This window comes from Struthio camelus, chromosome 3 (genome assembly GCF_040807025.1).
Source record: "Struthio camelus isolate bStrCam1 chromosome 3, bStrCam1.hap1, whole genome shotgun sequence".
In the NCBI taxonomy this organism is placed as follows: domain Eukaryota; kingdom Metazoa; phylum Chordata; class Aves; order Struthioniformes; family Struthionidae; genus Struthio; species Struthio camelus.
The window spans coordinates 113,696,771-113,715,946 of NC_090944.1; the positions used below are offsets into that span (position 1 = coordinate 113,696,771).

Sequence of the window (19,176 nt, forward strand, 5' to 3'; positions counted from 1 at the left end):
TTAGTTTGTGGATAAGTTACGATATAGGTGAAACCGAAGAACCGTGGTAAAGCAGAGGGAAATCACTTTAGTTCTAAACTGAAATCCTCTAAATACTACTTCCTCTTCATGAAAGCAGCCTTAAACTTTATGAATTCATGGTTTATTGAGCAAGAGGTTTTTACCTATGTTACAAACTGTAGTGCAATTAAAACACATTCAGATACTCAGATATTTTGCAACTGTTGAAACATTTTAATGATCTTTGTGCCATTTTTCTGATTTTAATAGTCTAATCAGAAAATCAATGCCCGTTGGACCACAGAAGAGCAGCTTCTTGCAGTACAAGGTATGTTAATAGTAGTAGTGGCTTGAAACCTGATGCAAAGGATTTTGAGAGCGGTTCAGGAGTATGTTTACACTTCCCTGTAAAATGAAAGCTAAATTTTATCTGTTCTTACGAGACAGTCACTGGGAAGACAAGAACAACAAAAAAGTGAGAAAATGTAGCATATTAATTTAAGCAAAATGATATTAGTCTTTCAGTTACTCTTATTAAATCTTAAATAGAGAAGCTAAGCTGGGTTTAACAGCTCGATGTAGTACCAAAAAGTCCCTTCATTCATTTTCTAAATGACGTTGTAAGAATTTCTCTAAAGTGGAAGGCTGAAGTAATGGTTGAAATAATAAAATTTTCAACCCTTGTTAAGACACATCGTTATATCCTTAAAGTAGGAAAAAGCAGAAGTAAAACTGTTTCAGTTACTTTTCTCCATTCATAAGGGAATAGCAGAGCAGATATCTAGCCAGTGGAGGCCTTTAAGTCTGAAGCCAGATATGGATATTGTACTAATGCTATTATTGGATAAAATTAAAATTTTCCAGATTATTGATACAGTGAACTTGCACTTTTTCATTTATTTGAAGGAAAACTGACGTTTGTCTCGCTCTAACATGCGCTACCTAATCAAGGAAAGTGTAAGGGAAATATTTATGAGCCCGTTATTGTCTTGAGGTCACTATATGTTGATTTGTGTTTATTTATCATCTTCTCTAAGATAATATAAATCAGCTCTAAGATAATATAAATCATTCATATCTTTATTTTCCTCTGTTCTTCACCTTCTTTAAAACTGAAGACTGAATTTTAGTATAAAACCTTCAGTCGCATCAGGGTATCAGTGTAAAATTGTCAGGTGTGTTACACCTGGTAATTATTAGCCAAGTGACCTATACTGAACCTAAAGTTAGGTTTATTTTGAAGTGTAAATGGAAATGCTGAAGGAAAGGGTGTGTCTGAAATCAGGCTTCTTGAACTTACATGCCTCTGAGACTGGGATTCACATCTCCAAACTGTTTGCAGTCTTTCTCTCAGTATGGCTACCTAGCTCACTCTTTTTCAAATGCATCTAAAAGCAGTGTCTACCTTTAGTATCTAGTCTAATAGGCAGACTGCTCGCTGGAGAAGTGGAAAACTCAGGTTCATTGTACCTGCCTTAGGATCAAAGAATTCAAACTACCTTGCATTTCCGTGGTTTGATTATCAGAGCTCTAACCAAGGATCGGATTGGGAGGCGATAGGAATGTATTGAGCTCTTGTTAAACTTGTTGAGCGTGTTGTATACTTGTTAAACTTGTTGTGTAATCAATAAGGTAAATAACAGCACTGGAGAATGGGCAGAAGAGAATGAGGGTTGGTAATGACTCCCTGGAAAGGAGTTCTAGGCTTGCGGTCCCTCCTCTAGGGAGTGCTTTCTGTTTTGCGTGGCTAGTCAGTTTTAGTACTTAAGGGCGGGATGGGAAGTCAAGACTGCTAGAAAAAAACTGTTTTCTCTGAATTACATGCCCTTCTTAGGGGTTTTTGTTTGGGTTTGGTGTTTTGGACCCTTTCCTTTGCCGCTATGTAAAAGGGGGGAGGGGAGAAGCCTTAATACAAGGGACTAAGTATTCTTACTGTCCCTCTCTTACGTATTGTCTGGTGATGGAGTCCGTCTCCTGGAATGTGAGAGTTAAAGGTTTAAGCCTCCCATCCCTCAGGCTGAGGAGCGCCACGGACTCAGATCTCTCACTTCCAAGTAATTGCCTGAGCTACTAGACTAAGATATGAAAGGTCCATGGTGCTATTTTTTTGCTCCAACTGTTTTTAAAGGAAAGTAGCCATGGTTGCTATACTAAGGTTTCCATAGTGTTTGTAAGGCTTGAACATCTCAATTAACTTGAGCAAGGGGACATTTAATATGTACATTTAAAATAGGTTTAGTCCATCAGACATATCGATATGACCTGAAACACACTTTTAGATGCTTAACAATTTTACTGAAATCATAAACATTAAGCAGGTAGGTGGCGCTTCCATGATTTGTTCACTTGAATTCAAGCATTAAATCCTACTGTGGAATCAGAAAAATAACCTGCAGTAAAATGATTTTGGTATTTTTTTTTTTTCTAAAATGAAATAACTCTTGCGGTTTCTATGTGGGTTAATGTGATCTCAGGAGTTTGGTAGTAACTAAAGAGGAGGCAATGAACAAAAATAATAAAATGAAGATGATTAGGTCATCTTAAAATTACTGTGGCTGCCTGCAAAGAGGGTTTCGGACTCAGACTTGATAAAGATCACTGGGCCAATCTTTTGCAGTATAATTCACCAGGTTACTGTTCAGCTTTATGCCTGAATTACTGAATGGGCCAGTGTGTCATGCAAGGTGTTTTATTTGTGTATAGAAATATATATGAGCAATTACCTTTTTCAAACTAAGATATTGGCCACATCAAAATTGTAATTGCAAAAGTATTTTAAGGCTTGTTCAAATCAACCAAATTGAAATTGAAAAAGCAATATATCGCTTTCAGTTCATTGAGGTGGAAAACAGTTGAGAAATCCAGGATCTAACACTGTGTGAGCTAGTTGTCAGGAGCACTATAACCACACCGCAGTAGAGCTGCAGCCATAATCCAGAGGTTAGGGTTAACTAACTATTTCTGTGTCATTGTGGTGCTGCGTTATATTGCTTTGTGAAGCAGGATAATGCTTTTTGTGCGTGTCAGTGTTTGCTCTGCTGCACGGTAGTAGACAGGGTAGGCAGTACCAAATTTGGATTTAGGAGTTTCGAGTTAGACATCTAAGATAAAGCACTGTCATACTGCGCATACCTGTGTGCAAGTGCACCTCTTACCTCGGCAGAGTTCTGAAGAGCTTGAAGAATCCCCATGATCAGGGCTAGTTTCAAATGAGCTGGGGGAAGCATTCATACCTGTGAAGTGAGGCTATGCAGTCGTCTTTTTGAACTTCATTGTCAACAGCCTAATAACATTCTTATCAGTTAGCAGATTAAGCACTTCGGAAGTAATTTGGGTAGTATTTAGCACAGGATTTATGTGAAGATGTGTAGTGTGCACCAATATGAGTTAAAGGGTAATATGTCCTCTTACAGATGTGTCAGCACCTTATGTATAAAATTTTCATAGACATATATTGAACTTCCTCTGTGTTTCCAATGCAAGTTAAAAGTGTTTTACTACAGTATTGTGTGGAAGTCACTATGGTGATGCCGTAGCAGCACTAAACCCTCTGAAAAGAATCCAAAATGGGTAGCGCTGGGTGTAGCTGAGCTACAAGTTTGGTTTTGTTTAGATGTTTATCATGGTTGGGTTCTCAGTGAAAGCATGATACGCTCTGTCTTCGACCTGTCTGCCTGGAAATAGGCTTTAAGACCTTGTCACTGTCAGCTTTAGATGGATTTAGCCTACAGGTTCAGTTGTTTTGCAGGTTAAGGGGAAGGCAGGAGTATAGGCAGCATAATAACAGAAAAGATTGAAATCACTACAAGTCTGAACTACGTTTTTTTAAACAGTGGACTTTGTTTTATTGGGCATGTTGTTCATGCCAACATGAACATCATGAATTCTGCAGGATGGTAGATAACGTTGCAGTGGACGCTTAATGATCATTATAAATTAGTGAGGGTGGGAATAGTGTGACAATCAACAGATATTGAAACATTAGAGGAAGTGTTGTGTGGGTGCATGCTGTTTTTAGAGAGTATAGCTAACACTTTGCATGCTGGATAATGCCTAGAACCAAATCCCTGTCTCTGGTCTTCCTAGATGTGCTCCCTCCCTTGTGGCACTGTTAGGTCCCTCTATTTTTCTTTCCAAGGTTCTTGCGGTAAGAATGGTTGAATGCCTTTGTAGGTCCTAGGAAAAAGGCTTAAGTAATGTAGCCGGACATAATTAAGCTCCTGACAGTTGAAACATCAGCTTCAGCTACAGAAACTGTTTCTATCCCAGAGCTGAACTTTCCTCTTAAATTGCATGTGTGCATACCACATCAGAAGCACCTATTAATGAAGAACGAAAAGAGCAGAACAAGATGAAGGCTGTTCTCTTCACGGTTTAGTTGAAAAGAAACATACCTTTTAGATTTGAAACAGCTCTCACTTTCTGAATCCTTTGCCTCACCTTGAGGTGAGGGATGAAATTGGGCATAAATTCCTGTTCCTATAATGAAATAGAATGCTTGTCCTCTAAGCACTATAATGTGTTCTGAATGGGTTTAGTCATCAGGAGCTTCAAATAACAAGTTAAATCTTGGTTCACTCATGCATAACTGAGAGCAAAAACGAGTCTTCTGTTTATGGAATCTGGACTGTGTCTTAAACTAAATAAATTTATGTAATGTTATATTTCTTTTAGGCTCCAGACTCTTGGATGCTTACGATGAAAAATGTGCTTAGTGTAGCTAAAAGCTGTGTTCTAGGATGCTGGAGATCTTGAGAATTTTTTTTCTCATAGGCAGAAGAGGATCTATACGTATACCCTAAATAAAACTGAGAGAGAACTGATAAACTTCAGTTTATAAATCCAAACTTGGATTTAAAATTACAGAATTCTGTACTTTTTTTCCGGTGTTATCATACGCAAAGTTAATTTTAGAATTTCAAAAAGCCCATGTTGAGATTTTTATAAAGGACCGGCAGCGTTTCCTGGTGAAGTGCTTGTAAACAAAACTGACCTACTGATACCAGCATGAAAATGGACAAAAAGAATGATGCAAGGGTCTTCTGTCATGCAGTTCTTTGTTGGAGAATTCACTTACTGGAGGCTTGTGCTGGGAACCGTGTTGTAAACGGACACCAGTAGCTTATGTTTCTTTTCCCCAGGCAGTTGTCCCAAAAACCCAGTTTCATCTACCAAATTTGAATGGTGAATGAGAACTTTAAAAAGATTTTGTCCAGTGAATGGCTGTCAGTTACCCTCTGTAGCCTCAGTAGAGCACATCACAAATGGAGGGGTGAGCAGTACACTGTGATGTACGAACCGTTCCCCTTGTTCTGCGCTTGCTTAGTCCAGTAGCTACTGAACTTTACCTGTCCCACTGACCAGGCTGTTGTCATACAGGCTGCTGGCAAAGAAACCATCCCAGCTGCACACTGCTGGCACAGAGGGAGGAACCTGTAGAAGCTGTCCACATCTGTCACTTCACACTTCCGGCATTAGACCCTGTTACACCTGTCCACACGTGCTCACTCACCTTCCCGCTCCCATCTTGAACTTGTCTCGGGCTTCTGCCCTTACTCCAGGCACACCAAAGGGTTTTATTTTATGCATCATAGGCCAGATCTGTGTGGTTTTTGGTTGGGAGGCTTGGCGAGAAAGCCAGAATCTGAGAAGAGTGGGGATGACCTTTTAATAAAGTTCTCAATTTATGTGTTGATGGCTATGCGATTAAAAATTATTTTGCTTTAAGGGAAATTGAGGCCTTCTCCTAACTGAGAAGTCCTCTTGATTAGCGAGTCCTTGGTTTGCAGGTCCCATAGGTTCTCTCTATAAATACATCACACGTAGCTGTGTCTGACTGATTCTTCACAGCTATGTTATTTACTTTGCCTTCCAGGTGTCCGCAAATATGGTAAAGATTTTCAAGCTATTGCAGATGTAATTGGCAACAAGACTGTTGGCCAAGTGAAGAACTTCTTTGTAAACTACAGGCGTCGGTTTAACTTAGAGGAGGTATTGCAGGAATGGGAAGCGGAACAAGGAACCCTGGCTTCTAATGGTGATGCTTCTGCTTTAGGGGAGGACACAAAAAATACTTCTAATGTGCCATCAGGAAAGAGCACTGATGAAGAAGATGAGGTGTGTTTTTGTGTACCAGATATAAGTAAGCATGGGTTGAGGAATAGCATTGTATTTAGTGATTTTAATGTAAGGTTAACTGGTGTGGAGTGGCAAAGCACATTCTAAAGAATGATGATGAGCTTGCATAGAGCTTCAGCCAATGTCATTAACCAACTGGGAACAGGACTGCACCTTTCATAGTGAATATCTTATTACTGTTTTATTGTTAAAATACAGTTCTTGCTCTAGAAAGAAGACTCTTGCTTCATAAATATTTTTATTCCTGCTCTCTATAATATTTTGGTTGGTGATTTCTTTTCAGTAACTTCTCAGTTTTTTGGTTTTGTCTTTTTAAATACTGTTTCCTGCATAGTGGACAGTGGCAACCCAACTGCATTACGTTCTGGCTAGGACAGCTGTTTATGCAATCTTGTCTTTGTCCTTTGTGCAGGCACAAAGCACGCCGGCCACTCAGTGTTTAGGCCCTTCACCTCCAGCACAGGCATCTGCTCCAGCACCTACCGCTCCCATGGCAACTTTAAACCAGCCGCCCCCGTTACTTCGTCCAGCGCTTCCTGCTGCTCCTGCTCTCCATCGTCAGCCCCCACCACTTCAACAGCAGGCTCGATTTATCCAGCCAAGGCCAACTCTAAACCAACCCCCCCCACCTCTCATCCGCCCAGCTAATTCCATGCCTCCTCGTCTAAATCCAAGGCCCGTGTTAACCACAGTTAGTGGCCAGCAGCCACCCTCACTTATTGGAATTCAGACAGAATCGCAGTCTACTCTGCACTGAAGAAATAAGGCAGAATTATGCTAACTCCTACATTTGAAAAATTGTATCAATGTCTACTTTTTTTCCAAGTAATGAAGGGGAAAAAAGAGCAAGCCTTCACAGGTATCAGACCAGTTCTATGGAGGAGCAAGCTGATAACTAGGAATGGAACCACATGAATGACCATCTGTATAAAAATATTTTTTGTGTAGAAGACTTGTACAGCAGAACAATGCCTACAATACAGTCCTCCTCTATATGAATAACTGTTGAAGGAAGCTAACTTCTTAAATGAATAAATGTTCAACACACCAAGATTTTGTTTAACTGATTTTTACTCTATTTATTTTATAACAGTTCTTCATAGTCGATTATCTAACTACAGGATAGTAGTTTGGCAAATCTAGGAGTAGATATTACTGTAGGACACCTACATGTAGGGTTGTGGTTTTTTTGGTTGGTTGTTTTTTTGTTGTTGTTGTTTTTTGTTGGTTGTTTTACTTTCTCGTGCAAAAAAATCTAATGGCCTTAGGTTCAGAATTTTGGCCGTGTTTAGATAACCGTAGAAGCATTTCATGCGCTTGTAAAATGTAGGTGTTTCTTCTCCTCATGTTTTTCCCAAAACACTTTCTTTTTTAGAAAGGTACTTTCTTATTAAATACTCCTCTGAAAGAGTATTTGAAAGACATGATGAGCTATTGTACCAAACACGTTAAATATCTCACATGTGTTCTAATCGTGTAAGTTAACTGAAAACAGGAGTCCAGTTTTCTGCCACAAAATCTCTTGTAGGCTGGGGCGGAGAGAAGGGCAGCAACTTGTGGCACCTGGGGGATGACAGGAGAGGAACAGTAGCAAGAACCATTATTCTTTTATTTCTCTGTAAATGGCTGTCTGCAGTTCATATAGATATTGACAGATCATTGATATCTTGCCTAAGAAGTCAGGATAAAAACATAGAGACTGGTGGTGGTGATAGAATATTGTGGCAATAGGGGCTATTTTCTGCCAACCCAATTTTAGTGTGTTAAATGAGTGTCTGATTTCTGCTATTTCTAGGTGAGTTGATTCGCTGGGCTGAGGTTTTCTAGGCTTTTTTTTTTCCTTTTTTTAACTAAGTTAAATCTGCATTTGGGTATTAATCATTGCTTCCAACTTTAGGAAACTGAAAGGTGTTTTCACTGTGCTCATTAAACTGTTCTTGTCTGAAACATTATTTAAAAAAAAAAAAGTGTGATCTGGATCAAGGTGTTGAAATATACTGCATTTTCAAGTATGTAATAACGTTCAGGTTGACTGCCGTACTAGTCTAAAAGGTTATTTTTATTTATACCTGCAAGTGTTTGAAAACCATTTTAAATACATTCTGTTATTAACTGGATTTGATTAAAATGAGCCCTTATTGGAAGGAGGAATGTGCTATCCCTAGTCTTTTTCACAGAGAAATTGAATGGTCTAACTAACGATCAGTTTAACAGTTGGCTAAGAGCTTTCATCTGTGCAATAGGAATCTCTTGTACCATTTCATTTGTAAATCTAAAGTTTATAGTACTCACGGCCTAAATTGCAGTTAAGGTATTGACACTGTATAGTTCAGCTCTTCATTCAGACACATTCTCAAAATCATAAACTTTAGGTATTTGCTTTCCAAATGGCTCTTTTCTGATGCGCCGAAGTCTCATACGAAAGATCCTTCTTAAAGAGTTTTCTCTTGCATCAAAGTAGATCCTTAGCCGCTACATAAGCATCAGATGGCCTCTTAGCTAAGAAAAGCAGCACTGTAAAACACGAACTGAGGAATTTGTGATCACTGAAACTTGTGTTCTGGGAGTCATGAATGTCCCCTCAACAACTACGTACAAATCTGGCTGCTCTCCAGACTTTAAAACTGCTGTGAAACCCACCCGGTACATTTTGACATCCTGTCCGAGTATCTCATTTTCGTTGTTGACAGTGATAGGATACATCTTCAGGGGTTTGTTTTGTTTTGTTTGTTCGTTTGCATTGAGTCTCCCAGGTGTGTGTATTGTACCTTTGCTAATTTTTGTCTTGTCTCTTGTCAATAGACTTCAGTATGCACAGTGTTGGGTGTTGCAGTAGAGTTGGCCACCACCAACTGCTTTAAAACTGTTCAGTACATTGTAAATCAGTTTAATCTTGTTTAAATATTCTATAATTGGGCAAAGGTGCTGTAGTTGAAGGGGGGAGGGAGGGTCAAAGATAGGTAGTATTTCTTAATTTACATACTGTAGCACACAGTAGGGAACTCCTAGCATTTGTAGTACTAAATAAGTATGTACATAGCAAAATGTCTTTATTGTGTGCTTTGCAGAATATGTGCATACGGTTTGCACGTCCTGTTTTGGGGGTAGGATTTGTTTTAAGCAGTGTTTGCCTGGAGAGTGATATGCTTGCTGCTTAATCAAAGGATTAAAGTTTTAAAGGAATCTGTGTCTTCTATTTTTATGTACCTTGTAATGGTCTAAAATGTTAGGGCCCTTATACTGTGATTCTCTTCTAAATTCATTTATTTTTTTAAGAATTAGAAATAAAATTATACAACGGTGTTAATTTCAGTGGGGAATTTCTTTTGACATATCTAGTCTCTGGTTTTTGTAATGTAGTAATGAACTCTGACTTCAAGGTTGGCTTAATTTTGTCACTTTAAGAAATGTAAAATGTTTGCACACTAAAGTTTGCCAGAGAACGTGTATCCTACATTGTTTAAAGCTAATGTAACTTTACAGCTTTTTGTACAGTTTATTTTAGTTAATAAAGCGAAACAGTACTAAAATGGCAGATTTTACAAATGCAAGGCATAACTTGAACTACATGTCTTCTAGGAACCGCACTGCAAAATTGATGTACAAAAAGAAGATATCAGACTTAATTGTTGCACTTTAATTCAGAATGGGAAGCAGATATTTCTGCATTAATAAAACGATCACTAAACATTGCACACCATAGTAAAGCAGTTTAATTTGTTTTACAGTTGATCATAAGCAAAAGAAACTATAGTGTCTGTATCTGTAGCTTTTATACTGTTGGGATTTTTTTTTTTTCATGATATGGTTTGTATTCTGGAAAATTCAGTCCACAGAAAACAAAACACAAAGTAGTAGCTAGTTTGGGGGAAAAACTGTGGGGGAATTTATGTATGACTAGATCAGAATTGCAAAGTGTAGGGAAGAGTTTAGGATGAGGGGTGCTAGAACAATGTCATGCCTCTTGCTAGGAAAAGATGGGAACAGATTAAATTAGAGATGGTGGTAGCAGAAATATAATTGTCAGAGCAAAAAGCAAAGACTTCTTGACCTTGATAGTTTGCTAGATGTGGATTTCAAAGTGGAAGATGCCCTTCAAAAAGGAATGCTACAGAGGAGTGGGCAGTTGCCCCAGCTACAGTGCAACAGGGGTATCTAAATACAGCTTTGTAGTTAACAGCAGGAGTGGTGAACCTCCAGCTTCTCCTGAGGCTGAAATAGCTATGCTTCAGTGTTTACCTTTCTCTGAGTGAGTTAAAAGCAGGCACTGTCATGACAGCTGTCTCCTTAAAGATCACAGGAAGTTGTATGTGAAATAAAAAGGACAAATATATAAACTCTCTTAACCTTGCCGGTGGCCAGCTGTACGCTCATACTGATGACTACAAATTTTTGATCCCAGATTCAAGTAGAGAGGAGTTAGAATAAAAAATACAGCTAAGAGTATCTGGGCTATATAAAACGGTAGTACACCTTTCGTAAATGACAACTTTTAAATTGATGCTAAAGTAGAACTCCTAAATTTTTCTTCATTTTCATGTTCACTATTAGTGAAGGCTGTTACTTTTCAGTTGCTTCAATTATTCTTTAATCTTAATGCTTTTTTCCCCCCTTAACTCTTGCACACTGAAATAATTATAGCAGTGAAACAAATCCCCATCTCCTCCTGACTTGAAGTTTTCTCTTGGACTGTCACAGAAATAACCACTGGGACTTACATATCATGATTGCTGCTGCTGCTTCATGGATACGAACTTCATCTAAATACAAAACATCTTTTGTTACACTCACTGAATCTTGAGAGTCAAAGTACGTTCAAGGTCTCAACCTTGATATTTGATGATCTTTTTGAGCGACCAGTCCTCTCCATCATGAAGTTGTGTTCCAGGGGAATTGTAATGTTCCTCGATGGAAGGAGGTTCATGAGCGCAGAAAACCTGTCCTGGGAACTAGATCTGAACTCCAAAGAAAGTAGTCATTTACACTTAAAAAATATTTACCTATAAATAATCACTTTTAAGTGGAAATCCTGTTGTTTTGACTGACTAGCGTCAGTCTGGACTCCCAGACTCTTAACGCGAGGTGAGCTGACACATGCGCGAGTGGCAGGTCATCTTTCAGATAGCTGAAGTCAGGTCTTTCCGAAACTGGCCTTTTTTTTATTCAGAGCCCATCTCAAACCAGTTCAGATAACGCTGCCTAACTGTTTCGTTGGGGTCAACCCGACTGCTTTTGCTCGCGTACGAACACGGTATTTTCCTTAGAGACTGGTATTTGTGGAAGTGGTTTCACGAGGAGGCGGAGGAGGGAGCGCGGTGCCGGGTGGCGAGGGCTGGAGGAGCGTCGCTTCGCTGCAGCTCGAGGGTGGCTGTGCTGCCTTCGGTTTCTTGGTTTAAGAGGTGCCTTCGGTACGCCGTGAGCAATTAACAAACACTACCGGCCTACGGTAACGTCTGTGGGGCTGTTATGCTGGAAAAACCAACTTGATCAGCTGCTTTGGGGAGCACTTTAGTCCCGGTGCGGTCCCCGCCGCCCGAGGCCGGTGCTGGGCGAAGGCCGCCCGCTCTCCAGGCGCACGGAGACGTTGCCTCCTGGCCTGTTCGTCTTACTTCCCTCAAGCAACGGCGTTGCCCTCTCCGAAGGCGCGGCAGGAACATCACCGCTGTAGCTTTACTGCGGGGCTACCAATAACGCCGAGCGCTACGCCGCGCTCCGGGGCCGGGGCCGGTCCCGCCCGCGCCCCGCCCGCCCGCCCGCCCGCCGCCGGCGGGGACTCCCCGGCCCGGCCCCGGGGGTTGCTGCGAAACCGAAAGCGGCTCCCGGCGGCGGCGCTGGCGCTTCCCCTCGCCCCGCCGCCGCCGCCGCCGCCGCCGCCGCCGCCGCGGCGCACGGAGCCGCGCCCCGCGCAGCCAGGGGCGGCCGCAGACCTCCCGCGCCCGGCGGCGGCGGCCAGCGCGGCCCGGCCCGGCCCGGCCCCGGAGGCAGCGAGCACCGGCGCAGGTGCGGCGGCGGCGGGAAACGCCCCCCCGGGCCGGGCGGCTCCTGGGCAGCGGGGGGGCCGGGGCGGCGGCGCCGGGGCCGGGCGGGGTCGGCAGGTGCCGGCGGGCGGCGGCGCCGGGGCCGGGCTGCGCGGGGGGCGCGTCACGCGTGAAGCCTTTTCTCCCCGCGCCCTTCCCGTCTCGGTAACGCGGGGGGAAGGCTGCGCTGCGCCTCGGCACGGTTTTTTCCCTGAAAAAATGAGGCCTGTGTGTTTTTTAAACCCCCTCCCCCCCCCCCCCCCGGACTGCGTGCGCCGAGGATTTTTTCTTTTTTTTTTAATGTTTTCTTTTTTACTCTCGCCGCGCTGGGAGGTTTGTCTTGTTGAGAGAGCGGAGCTTTGGGTGTGCTCCGGTGCGGGCTGGCAGCGCGACCTCATCCCTCCCCTCATTAAGAGATGCACAGCAGCCAGCGGCCAGGCCCCTCTCTCCCGGCAGGGTTGTTGGGGAAACGTGGGCCGGTAGCATGCCCTGAAGGCTTACGGGCCTGAAATTTTGGAAGATGAGAAGCAAAACCAAGCAAAAAACCAGGGACCGCCCTGACCAATGTCTCTGCGGCCGTGCTGACCTCTCTGAACTGCAGGGAGGCCGTAACAAGCATCGCTGCTGGCGGCAGTTGGATTCTGCGGCGGGGGAGGAAATTCCTCATCTGCACGTGCACAAGCAGCGCACAAGCAGCTCTCTGACTTCTCCCTGATCAACAGCGTACTGGGACGGTACGGAGCCCCCAGGCCTCGTGCTGAGACCGGATACTTTCAACACATTAAGAGTTAGAAGGAAAAACGGAGAGTTTGCATTGCTGCCCTTCTTGGATTGCTTTGGCTGTTGTTAGTTTGGCTGCTCGTTCCTGATGTCAGCCAAGAACAACTTTCCTCACAATTTCCGTTTTGTAAATGCAGGATGACTGAAAGATTGCAATAAGGCTCTAAAAATAACTCTCTTGGTGCGTTCAGGTCAGGCGCGTCTCTAGAATGGCAGCAGTAACACGTTTGTAATTTTAAACCATTCTAGCTAACTCTACACAGTGCACCCAGATTTAAAGATAAGCAAAAAATTTGGGTGTCTGTCACGTTATTATGCTGGACTGCTGACCCGGATGATATTTTACTTGGTTTTGTTTCTTCTGTAGACGACGTTGCATTATTGCTTTTTATCTTAGGGTGAGTAATGGTGTTCATGTGCTACACTGAACCCAAGCCCACACAGAGTAACTTCCTTTACTGTTAGCCTTAATTACATTTGGTATTGTTGTCACGTGAGGAGCCTTTGTCATGGGTCAGGGCCCCAGTGTGCTAAGGGCTGTGCACACAGAGTAAAACTGCTGTCTGTGGCTGAAGGAGCATGTAGTTCCCATCAGGAGTGGGGGACACGGAGGGATGGAAGAGCAGTAGGAAGCAACGGGACCCTCTGCACCAATGTGACAGTCAGTGGTCATAGCTTCCGGGAAGCCCGTTATTTCCAGATACCTGGCAGAAGAGATTTGAGTAGAATCGCTTGCTAATATTCCTCCAAAATATCTGTCCTCCTGGTGCACTCTTGCTTGACAATAATAGCAAGTAGACAGCAGAGCCTGGTATCGTTGCCTGGCCGGAGATGAAACTGGCCCTTTTAAACTCTCGAGGATGGCAGGGGACAAGGGCTAGGACCAGCTTTGCAACGAGGAGTTTCTGATGCAGCAGAGAAGGGGGAGATGGTGAAGGGATGGACAGAGAGTGGTGAGGTGGTTAAAGAAGTGGCCTAGAAAAATGATCTCTGCAGCAGCATTCTGGGTGGATGAATAAGTAAAGATTGCATTTCCAGAGAACTGAGTTTTGGAAAATGAAAGGCGGATGGGAGCCCAGAGTAGAGTTTTACTTGCATAAGTAGACAAGAAATATTGTATTGTATGGGGGCATCATGCAGGTATTTGTGAACCTCTAAAGCTTTAGGTCCAAGGCAGGGCCAAAGGTTATGAACCCAAGTGTAATAGGGGCAGGCTATCTCGATTTTAGCTACTGAGAGAGGGATTGTGCAGAAGGGCTGGTTGGGGAGGGCTAAGGGCAGTAGGTTAAGTCTGAGTTGATGTCCACAGCAGAGATACTGGAGGAGAAGCTGAGACTGCAGCTTGTGCAGAAAAATAGTCTGCAGTAATATGGTAGATCTGTGTGTATTTGACACAGAAATTTTGGCTAGATAGTTGTTAACTGCCGAAATACAAGATTCAGAGTAAAATCGTGACGAGAGGAAAGCTTGTGGCAGTCACAGAAACTGCAGAGAGCACGAGGAGGATATACCGAAGGAATAATTATGGAGTTTAGAGAGGGTGAGGAAGGGCATCCAAGAGGGGACAAGATTTTAAAAATTGTTGCTGGAGACTTTGAGAAAAGGAATTTCAAATAAGTGTAAAGAGCAGAAAACAGAGGTGTCTTTATTTCACCCCGCATGCTTGATAGGTGGTGTCCTTAAGAGAGGAGCTAGTTGTTACCTAGCGGGCACAGCAGGGAGCTGTGAATGAGGTCGGCTGCTGTTATTTCTGTGCTGCATACCAGTGGTACACACGCTGGTGTGTTGCTGCAGACTTACAGGGTGCCTGATTTCCCAGCTTTTGCGCTGTTCTTGGCATTCTTTCTTTAAGCTAATCTATAACCCCTTATCTTCTTCAATTCTTTGTCTGGCCTTTTGATTATAAATAAGTAGACAATATTTCTCATCGAGGAATAGTTGACTGTGGACTCCTCTCTGTGGCCCTCCAGTGAGTCTGTGTGCGTTGCAGTATTTTATGGGCTCCTGATCTTCTTGGGGCAATAGTGGCAGTGATACTGGCAGTTTTTCACATGCGGCACCTCGTAGACATCGCAGTCTCAGCAGTGCTTACTGGCCAGCCCAGAGCATCGTGCTCATGCAAGGATGCTGCATCAGGACCCAAGCCAGCTTGGTTGGGTGGTTGGGTATTGCATGCCCAAGGTGTGCTTGAGCTGTGCCCTGAGGAGCAACAGCATCTTCAGAACCTAACCTTGTCTGAGCCTTTTCTTTCCAAGTTTCTCCGCTAATGACCACAAGGAGTAAATGTTCCCGTTATTAGCTGTGCATTATCTGTACCAGTGGAGGTAGCAGTGTGCTGCTGTTGCACATTCGCCTTCCCTCTGTCCAGGGCAGGGGTGCTCAGGGAGATGAGGAAGCTGAATCATGCGTATTGTTAATAAAAATGGTACAAAAATTTCCATAGTCTCCACAGCTCAGTCTTGCAACAAGTAAATAAGTGTATGAGAAACTTGTCTGTACCCTAAGCCACAGTGGTTTTTGTATGGGACTGCCCAGAGTGCTTTCAAGTTAAGCGTATTTGTCTCTGTGTGTGGGACTGATTAACCTCATTTATATTTGTAATATAATGACATTTACAGGCAAGGGTTCTGTAAGGGTAAATACATTGCTCTGGATCATAATATCGAAATGAAAAATTATTGCTATTATACAAATCCTTCTAGTGCCTGAGCAAACTTCAAGGAGAGGAACAATCTGCAAACCAGTTTTGCCCACAGTGATGACTGTGAGACGCGCGCACGCACACACACACACACACACAGGGGTTCTTCACTGATAAGTCACACATGGTTTTCAGTCCTCTCTATTTTGAGAGGATATATTTGGGTTTCAGAAACAAAGTTTCTGCCCAAAACTGTAAATGTATCTGTGCGCTTGAAATTGAAATATTGGCCTTACTGAGTATGACGGAAACAAAAATCACAGATTTCATTTCTTAATGTTGTCTTAGAGACAGCAGAGATAAATGGTTATGGGACCACATATTCAATGGAAGATGGTATACAGGAGTATTGGGCATAATCTGTTAAAAAAAAAAAATCATCCTTTTGTCTGTCTCGCTGTCAGCAGTGTAACCTTGTGTCTTGGCAGCTTTTCACTGAGGAGTTACAAACATGGGAAGCTGGTGAAGCCTTGATATGCCTTGAGGACGCTAAAACTGTAGTGATGTTCTTCACTGCCGAAATACAGAAAATTGGTGCCAACTAGGAGAGCAGAGCAGGACGTTACCCGCAGCGTGTTAGCAGCCTTTTTGTGTTGCACCTCGTATTAGTAGCCTTTTTACGTTGCGTGTTGTCTGAGGTCACAGCAAGCCACTGCCTGGGGGCAGCTGGGCTCGCTAGTCCCGAGTGCTGCCGGAGCGACGCTGGGCCGTGAGCCCTGGCCGGGGCAGCAGAGCCGGGCGCCGCGGGCGGCCGCCGAGCTGTGGGACTGCAAGGCCTGCTCGGAGGAGGGCTGCGCAAAACCCCCAGTTTGTACTGCTGTAATTCTTCAGATGAAATCAAACATGACGCGGAAAAACTGCCTTAGCAGAATTTTAGTTTATCCCAGAGATTTGGATGTGAGGTTACTGAAGAAACTGAGTTTTTCCAGAGATTTCTGTGCACATGCTGATTAAATTACTCATTAAGACTAATTCGAATGATTAGGAGTGCAGAAAATTGAAATCAAGACTCTCTTATGCCTTGAATAGGTATTAATGGCAAGCCAGCTGAAGTCCTGGAGAGTATATCCCCTTGGAGAGGTAGTATCCTCCTTGGAAGGGGAGGTAAAGTTAGAAGGGGAATTATGAATGCCCATCACTAAGACCCAGTCCTGCAAAATATGTAGTGGCCTACTTATTTGTTAGCAGAGATGAGGACTTTGCTTTGGCTCTGATTCACTTCCGTTCAAGAAAATAAATTTAAAAGCACTAATCATCTTACTCTCTGTCTGTCACCGTAACTTCTTTTCAATAACTTTTCTCTGTGTTGTTCTTGTATCTTCGTTTCTTTTCCTTCGTTCTGTTTCCTAAATGCTGTTGCTGCCTATTTTCTCACATGCCTTCGTCCCCTTGCGCGTGCTTTAAGTAAACTTTCTAATGCTCCTTAGTGGTTCCTGCCTCCATGCGCAGGGTCTTCGGCGCTGTGTTGGCAGGGGAGGCCACTGAAGGATGTGTGTGAATGGTAACGCCAGACTATTGCTTGCTACTCATCTGCAGAGTGAAATTGTTTAAAATTAAGATCCTGCTCCTACTCAACTTCTCCATTTGGGGTTTTCCCCAAAGCTTCCCAGAAGCAGCTGGCGCTTCCTGGAGCTGTGCTGGCGAGCGTTGCACTGGCGGCTGGGCGGCCTCCTCCGCGCCAAGCCGGCCGGGATCTCTCCTTCCTCTAGAGCAACCAGTTTCATGGAAACTCCTTGCGAAGTTGGTTTGCTCTTCTGATGTCAACCAGTGCTAAGGTTGTATACAGGCAACAGCTTGGCCAGGATGCGTCGTGAGGACGTGTATTGATTGCAAAGACACAAGGATGTCTTCTACTTTAAAAAACTTAACCACAGAAGCGGGCTTACATTGTATCTAGGAATACAACTGGCATCAATTTAATTGATCAAGAAGTGACATGCCTTCAAATGATGGCCTTTTCTCTTGGTCAGCGTTGCACTGACTTAGCGACAACTTGGCCGTTTCCGAGCTTCAGGGAAGGTTTGGGGAAAACGCGTGGTAGGTGGAAGTGCCTCCTGTGAGGGGAGATTGAACCAGATTAGAAATGCTCTGGGAGCAAGTTCGACTGAAGGGAAGAGGCTAATGACTTGCATTTTCTATAAGATAGAAAGAAGCTTTCTTTGGTGTACCAGTATCTTAAATAACAGGAATCCTATAAAATACTGCTTTTGTAGAAAATAAGATGCCTTACCTTAGGGGAAAAAAAGGTTGTTATCACTTTGTTTGATTGGGGGTTTATCTAATTGGCCAAGGAAAGCAAGGTAAAACGCTCAAGCTGATAGCTTTTTTTTTGTTTACATAGCAAACAAAATTAAAAGATAAAAATAGAAAGCCAAGGGAGGCAGCAGAGGAGAGTAAGGAATGGGTGAGGCTGTAAACTGAGCCTGTGGCACTGCAGTAAGGGAAATACATTTTTGCCTGGGGAGAGGAGGCTGACATACAGAGAAATTGTGAAGAGGAGGACTGCCAGGAATCCTGCGTATGCAGTTAAGTTCGAGTTGTAAAATCAATAGGGAGTGCAAGCACTTTAATTATTACAAGCCCCAAAATAAACATCTATTTTCATAAAATTGATTTTATCTCATTTGGAAAGTTGTTGTAAATATAAAATGTCCAGGCAGCCTTCAGTGAAAGTTAGTGCAGCCTAACTTTACTGTGCTAACTTTAGGTTGGACCAGTGCACTTTCCTTGTATAAGCAGTCCCCAGTCTTCCTAAAGTGAGTTGATCCCGCTGTGTTCATAAGGGCTACTTGCAGAGGGATTTTCAAGGTTGGACCTTGCTTTTCCTTACATCCTCATGTGTTTCCTGCTGACCATTTTATTTTTAATTTGGTCACATCACTTGCTCCTTTTTCGAAAGTGATGCTATTAATGTGAAAACAAGAACTGTGAGGAAAGTTACTGGTAACCTTCTGCTGCTCCAAGAAATGAATTCTGCAGTCACTGCAGCACCTTAAGGGAAACTACTTTTCAATGGCTTGTCGTTTGTCCTAACACTTTGAAACATTTTTAGACATGATCTTTTCAAAGCTACGCTGGGGGATTTCCACGCCCTTGCTGCTTTAAAATGCTCGTACTGCTGTTTAACCACAGAGCTGACACTCACACACTCTCCCTCGCGCGCACGCTCTCGTTTTCTCCCCGTTAAGGATCAGCTACAGTTTTCAGGTATGGGTCTGTCAAAAGATAGCTTGTTAATTTGTTAATTATTGGCAGGACTCTGGCGATGTTATAATTATTTGCCGTCTTTAAATGGCTCTTCAGCTATTAACTGTTGCAGACTGATGTTTGAAAACCGTGCAGGTTTGTTAATACAAGGCTGGAGAATCTGAGAGATCTTAGACAGAGTTCGTCAGAAGGCATAGATACTGCCCAGAGTTTGTACGGCTCTGTAATGTCAGCGATGCTGGCTGGGGATCTTTTTATGTAAAGTTGTGTTGTTGCTGGGGAAGGCAGTAAAACATCCAGGTATTGATAAAGAAGTTTAAAGTGACTGCCAAA

General features: G+C 43.1%; 2 protein-coding genes across 19 annotated transcripts in view; both read left to right on the plus strand.

Annotated features, from left to right (window-relative positions):
* The window catches only part of RCOR3 (REST corepressor 3), a 29,261-nt gene extending 19,428 nt beyond the window's left edge, over positions 1-9,833 (plus strand). For 11 of the 14 annotated variants that reach the window (XM_068939755.1, XM_068939752.1, XM_068939749.1 and 8 more), the window contains 3 exons: positions 271-328; positions 5,876-6,117; positions 6,551-9,833. In XM_068939755.1, the coding sequence (XP_068795856.1) occupies positions 271-328; positions 5,876-6,117; positions 6,551-6,895 (645 nt within the window). In that variant the 3' untranslated portion in view covers positions 6,896-9,833. The remainder of the gene's footprint in view (positions 1-270; positions 329-5,875; positions 6,118-6,550) is intronic. The other 3 variants (XM_068939763.1, XM_068939761.1, XM_068939762.1) reach the window with 1 other exon arrangement.
* An 83-nt stretch (positions 9,834-9,916) lies between these two features.
* The window catches only part of TRAF5 (TNF receptor associated factor 5), a 28,706-nt gene continuing 19,446 nt past the window's right edge, over positions 9,917-19,176 (plus strand). The window contains exon 1 of one of the 5 annotated variants that reach the window (XM_068939767.1): positions 9,917-11,546. The gene's annotated coding sequence lies outside the window, so the exon portion shown is untranslated. Of the gene's footprint in view, positions 11,547-12,044; positions 12,139-12,455; positions 12,890-12,943; positions 18,844-19,176 lie in introns of those variants that run through there. The other 4 variants (XM_068939765.1, XM_009668966.2, XM_068939769.1 and 1 more) reach the window with 4 other exon arrangements.